This window comes from Nicotiana sylvestris, chromosome 6 (assembly GCF_000393655.2).
Source record: "Nicotiana sylvestris chromosome 6, ASM39365v2, whole genome shotgun sequence".
In the NCBI taxonomy this organism is placed as follows: Eukaryota; Viridiplantae; Streptophyta; class Magnoliopsida; order Solanales; family Solanaceae; genus Nicotiana; species Nicotiana sylvestris.
In genome coordinates this window covers 28,801,278-28,807,171 of record NC_091062.1, presented here as the reverse complement: position 1 = coordinate 28,807,171, position 5,894 = coordinate 28,801,278, and the positions used below count along the sequence as shown (strand labels likewise).

At 41.6% G+C, this 5,894-nt stretch overlaps 1 protein-coding gene across 1 annotated transcript; it reads right to left on the bottom strand.

Moving 5' to 3' along the window:
• Positions 1-1,154: 1,154 nt before the first annotated feature.
• On the bottom strand, positions 1,155-4,183 carry LOC138870404 (uncharacterized). Its single transcript, XM_070148206.1, has 3 exons — positions 3,104-4,183; positions 2,570-2,890; positions 1,155-1,940 (listed from the first exon to the last, which is right to left on the bottom strand). Exons 1-3 carry the CDS (start codon positions 4,181-4,183, stop codon positions 1,155-1,157), a joined length of 2,187 nt encoding a protein of 728 aa, XP_070004307.1.
• Positions 4,184-5,894: the final 1,711 nt, after the last annotated feature.

The window sequence follows — 5,894 nt, the reverse complement described above, 5'->3', positions numbered from 1 at the left end:
AACCCTAGGTTTTGCTCTAATCCCATGATTTTTTCTTAATCATTGAGTGTTAATCTACCCAAGACTCAAGTATTAAACTAGAAATAGGCATGATAAACTTACCTCAAGATGCTAGGTGAAAGTTCTCTCTCAAGAGCTCCAAAATCGCCCAATGAGTGAGTGAAAAATGGGCTAAATAGGTTAGAGCCCGTAATAAATAAAGCTTACTGCTTCAGCGATTTCCGCATTTGCAGTTAGGTGTGGTCCCGCTTCTGCGAGAGGAAGGTCGCATCTGCGGAATTGGCCAAGCAGGCTGGGACCGCTTCTGCGGTCTTGAAGTCGCTTCTGCGGTTAAGGATCCGCTTCTGCGACTTTGTCCTGGCCTGCCTTGGCCACATCTACGAGAGGACAACCGCTTCTGTGGTCTCGCACCTGCGGCTTACCAACCACAGATGCAGTTTTAACAGCAACCTGAAGCTTCGGCCTTTTTCCAAAATTTCCTAACTCAACTCGAGCCTCGTCTGATTGACGCTCAGGGCCCTTGGGCCCTGCCTGAACATACTGACAAGTTTGAAATCATAAAAAAGACTTGCTCAAACCCTCGGAACACTAGAAACAATGCTAAATCTAAGAATCACTCTAAAACCAATTGGATCAAACTTATGAACTTCAAGTTCTTCAATTCACTTCTAATGTGTTGAAATATACTTATACTACTTGGATTGACACCAAATTTTGCAGGAGAGTCTTAACTGTCATATTGGACCTGTACCGGGCTCCAGAACCAACATACGGGCCCGATACCAATGTGATCAAGCATTATTTAATTTCATAAAATCCTTAGAATTTCAATTTTAACAATTTCTAACAAAAATTCATTACTCGGGCTAGGGACCTCGGAATTTGATTCCGGGCATACGCCCAGGTCTCATATTTTCCTATGGAACCTCCGGTACTGTCAAAATACAATTCCGGGTCCATTTACTAAAAATATTGACCAAAGTCAAACTTAGCCTTTTAAAAGAATCTTAAGGAATCAAATGAGCCTACTTCTACCCAAACTCTTCCAAATCCTGAACCAACCATCCTCGCCGGTCGTAAATTAGTTAAAGCAATCACAGGAAGTTTTATTTAGGGGGACAGGGTTCTAAAAAGCAAAATGACCAGTCAGGTCGTTACACCACCATAAGGCGAAGAATGACAAGCCCAAGAATTTCAACTTGTTCCTCCTCCAGTATACATCTTCTAATCACTTCATCTGTACAAATCCGGAAAAGGTAGGGTTCATCCCAATAGTAATCTTGACAATCTGATTTGAGCTTCTTCCTTTGGTTTGAAGATAACTCAACCGGAATGATACTACTCACAAGATAATTTGCTAAATCCGCGAACCATGGCACCTCTTTCATAGAAATAGCCAAGAGTTGCTCATCGGGGAAGGAGTCATTAATTTCAAGGCCATCATGCAGCCTTCCCTCCTCCTCCAAACGTGACAAGTGGTCCGCCACTTGGTTTTCACTCCCTTTTCGATCTTGGATGTCAATATCAAACTCTTGCAATAAAAGTACCCATATCATCAAATAGTCTTTGAAATATTTCTTACTCATAAGATATCGAAGTGCCGCATGATCCATATGAACAATCACTTTTGCACCCATCAAGTACAGGCGAAACTTCTCAATAGCAAACACAATGGCAAGAAGCACTTTCTTTGTAATGGTGTAGTTGACTTGGGCACTATTCATGGTCTTGCTTGCATAATAAACCAGATGAAAGATCTTGTTGATGCGTTGCCCCAAAACAGCCCCAACCATTACCTTACTTGCATTGCACATGAGCTCAAAAGGAGCACTCCAATTTGGAGCGGTGATGATGGGAGTAGTAGTCAACTTGAGCTTTAGCAACTCAAATGCTCTCATGAAATCATCATTGAAATGGAACGTAACATCTTTCTCCAAAAGCTTGCACAACGGGTTTACCACTTTAGAGAAATCCTTGATGAAATGCTAGTAAATCCCGCATGGCCTAAGAAACTTTGCACGCCTTTGACTGAAGTTGGAGGTGGAAGTTTAGAAATCACCTCAATCTTTGCCTTATCGACTTTAATGCCATTCTTTTAGATCTTGTGTCCAAGGACAATGCCTTCTTCAACCATGAAATGACATTTCTCCCAATTAAGCACCAAGTTTGTTTCTTTACATCTTGCCAATACTTTATCCAAGTTCGCTAGACAGTCATCAAAAAAATTCCCGACCACAGAAAAGTCATCCATGAAGACTTCAAGGAAATCCTCCACCATGTCCGTGAAGATAGCCATCATACACCTTTGAAAAGTTATCGATGCATTGCACAAACCAAATGGCATACGCGAGAATGCGAAAATAACATAAGGACATGTGAAAATAGTTTTCTCTCGATCCTTTGGAGAAATAAGAATTTGATTGGAGCCAGAATACCCATCAAGAAAATAATAGAAAGCACGGCCGGCCTATCTATCAAGAATTTGATCTAGGAAGGGAAGTAGGAAATGATCCTTCCTTGTGACTCTGTTGAGATTGTGATAGTCCATACACACTCTCCACCCGGTCACCGTTCTTGTAGGAATCAACTCATTCTTATTATTGGTGACCACCATCATGCCTCCTTTCCTTGGGACACATTGAACCGGAGAAGTCGACGAACTATCAGAAATGAGGTACACAACCCCGACATCCAACCACTTGATGATCTCCTTCTTGACAACCTCTTGCATGGATTCTTTGAGTCTCCTTTGATGTTCAATAGATTGTTTGGAACCTTCATCCAAGTTAATATTGAGCATGCAAAAAGTGGGGCTTATTCCCCGAATATCTGCCAATGTCCATCCAATAGCCTTCTTCCTCTTTTGTAGCATCGCCGATGTGGAATCTACCTGCACGTTAGTCAAACAAGAGGAAAGAATAACCAGTAAAGTAGAAGAAGGGCCAAGAAATTCATATCAAAGATGTGGAGGCAATTGCTTCAACTCCAAAATGAGAGGCTCCTCAATTGAAGGCTTTGTTGGAGGAGTGGTTCTATTCTCAAGATCCAAGGACAATTTGCGGGGCTCATAAGTGTACGACCCCATTTCTTGCAAAGAGTTCACACATTCCACGTAACCTTCCATATCTTCATCATCATAATTGAGCAAGACCGCTTCCAATGTATCATCAACATTCACCATAGCACTTGTTTCATCCATAATCACACCGGACACCAAGTCTACAAAATAACACACCTCATTACTATTGGGTTTCCTCACAGACTTACACACATGGAAAACCACTTTCTCATCACCAACTCGAAAAGTAAGTTCTCCGACTTCAACATCAATTAGAGCCTTCCCCGTAGCAAGGAAAGGTCTCCCAAGGATAATCGGCACTTCATAGTCAACCTCACAATTAAGAATAACAAAATCCACCGGAAGAATGAATTTATCAACACGAACCGACACATTATCAATTATACCCAACGGTCTCTTCATGGTACGGTCCACCATTTGTAATCTCATAGATGTGGGTCTTGGTTTCCCAATCCTCAAAGTCTTGAAAACCGAATAGGGCATCAAATTGATACTTTCCCCAAGATCACAAAGAGTTTTAGCAAAGTCAGCACTTCCAATGGTACAAGGGATTGTGAAAATGCTGAGATCTTCCAATTTAGGAGACATTGAATGCACAACTGCACTCATTTGATGAGTCATCTTTATAGTTTCACAATTCATCGATTGATTTTTTGTCACCAAGTCCTTCATAAACTTTGCATAACTGGGCATTTGCTCCAAAGCCTTAACCAATGGCACATTAATAGATAGACTCTTCATCATGTCAATGAACTTTTTGAATTGATTCTCGCCATTTTTCTTGGCAAGACTTTGAGGATATGGAGGAGGAGGCCTAGGTATTGGTGCCTTAGCCTTTGGCACTATCGGTTCTGGTATTTCAACAATGTGCTCCCTAGACGGGTTCACTTCCTCTTGAGTCTCCCCCATATTGTCATCAATATCAATCCTCACTTCATCATTTTCTTGTACCTTATTTTCCAGGATCTCATCTTCTTGTACCACTTGCTCATCATCCACAAGTTTCTTTTGACTTGGGGTGGTTGTATCCCCACCTTTTCCACTTCTTGTAGTAACGACTATGGCATATCCCGTGTTATTCCCACCCTTTAGGTTCACTACCATATCACTTGGTAGTGCCCCTTAGGATGAGTGTTTAAAGCTTGCAAGATTTGTCTCAATTGAACTTCCAAGTTGCGAATTGAAGTGTTGTGAGAGGCTAGTTAAGCATCGGAGTCATCATTCCTCTCCATCATTTGTTTGAACATCCCATCTCGTTGTTGGAAGAACTTGGACGATGAGAAGGATAGGGAGGCGGGTTGTTCGGTTGTTGATACATCGGAGGCCTTTGAAAGCCCGACCACTGATTGCCTTGGTTATTGTTCCATCTTCTTTGATTGTTGCCTCCCCAATATCCTTGATTATTGCCATTCCAATTGCCTTGGTTGTTTTGGCCATTCTAATTTCCTTGATTGTTTTGATTGTTCCAATTCCCTTGGTTGTTATTACCACTCCAATTACCTTGGTTGTTAGAAATCCAATTCCCTTGATTTCCTAGAGGTCGCCATTGTTGTTGATTCGGGCCTTGAGAGTTGTTTCTTTGCCCTTGGAAGTTGTTCACATATTGTACTTCCTCTTCTTGTTCATTATAAGATTCATCTTGATCAAACCCACTATCTTCTTGCACACAATTGTCCATACGGTTTTGCACTTGTAGACCCTTTTGCCTTCTCTTGTTTACCATCATACTCACTTCCTCCATTGCATTGACTTGCTTAGGACCTTGCACTTGTTGAAGTTTAGCCTTGGCTAATTGATTCATTGTGGTGGTCAACTCGGCAACTACTTCCCATGATCATGCAATTCTTTATGTAAGTGAATCACATTTGGATCACCTTGAGGAACATTTGCTCTACTTTTCCATACCGATGAAGTATCCGCCATTTCATCTAAAATCATACAAGCTTCCGCATACGACGTTGTCATGAAATTTCCACTAGCAAGTTGGTTGACCACGCATTGATTGGTAGTATTGATCCCCCATATAGAAAGTTTGTTGAATCATAGCCTCCGTCATGTCATTGTTTGGGAACTCTTTCACCATAGTTCGATACCTCTCCCATATCTCATGCAACGACTCATTGGGTTCTTGTTTAAATGCTAGAATCTCGTATCTAAGAGTAGTCATATGCCTGGGAGAAAAGAACTTGGAAATGAATTTCTCCGCCAATTCCTCCCATAGATGGATGGAATGGTTTGGCAACCTTTCTAACCAATCCAAGGCCTTCCCCCGTAGAGAGAAAGGAAATAGCCTTAACCTTAAAGTATCCTCGAAGACATTTATCTGTTTACTCCCCCAGCAAGTGTCAACAAACCCCTTCAAATGTTTGTATACATTTTGACTCGGAGCCCCAGTGAAGAATCCTCGTTGCTCTAGCAATGTGAGCATTACATTTGTAATTTGAAAGTTGCCCGCCCTAATGCAGGGCGGGACTATGGCACTTGCATATCGCTCATTCGGTAACACCCGGTGTGGAGCCGCTCTTTGTGGAGGTAGGGTGGAACGAGAACGTTTTCTTGAGGTGGTCGGCCTCACCTATTTGCTTGAAGTTCAAGAGAAACCTCTTCAACTTGGTCATTTTCCACGTCCACATTCCCCATAGGCATGTTTCCAAGTGGATCATTGTTGTTGAGAGCCATTGTTTTACCTACAATTGTTTCACAAAAAAGATTAGTAACACAGAAGGAAAAGAAGAAAATTCACACACAAAACCAAATATATAGCTAAATCTATTTTTAGCTCCCCGGCAACGGTACCAAAAATTAATCTCGTCCA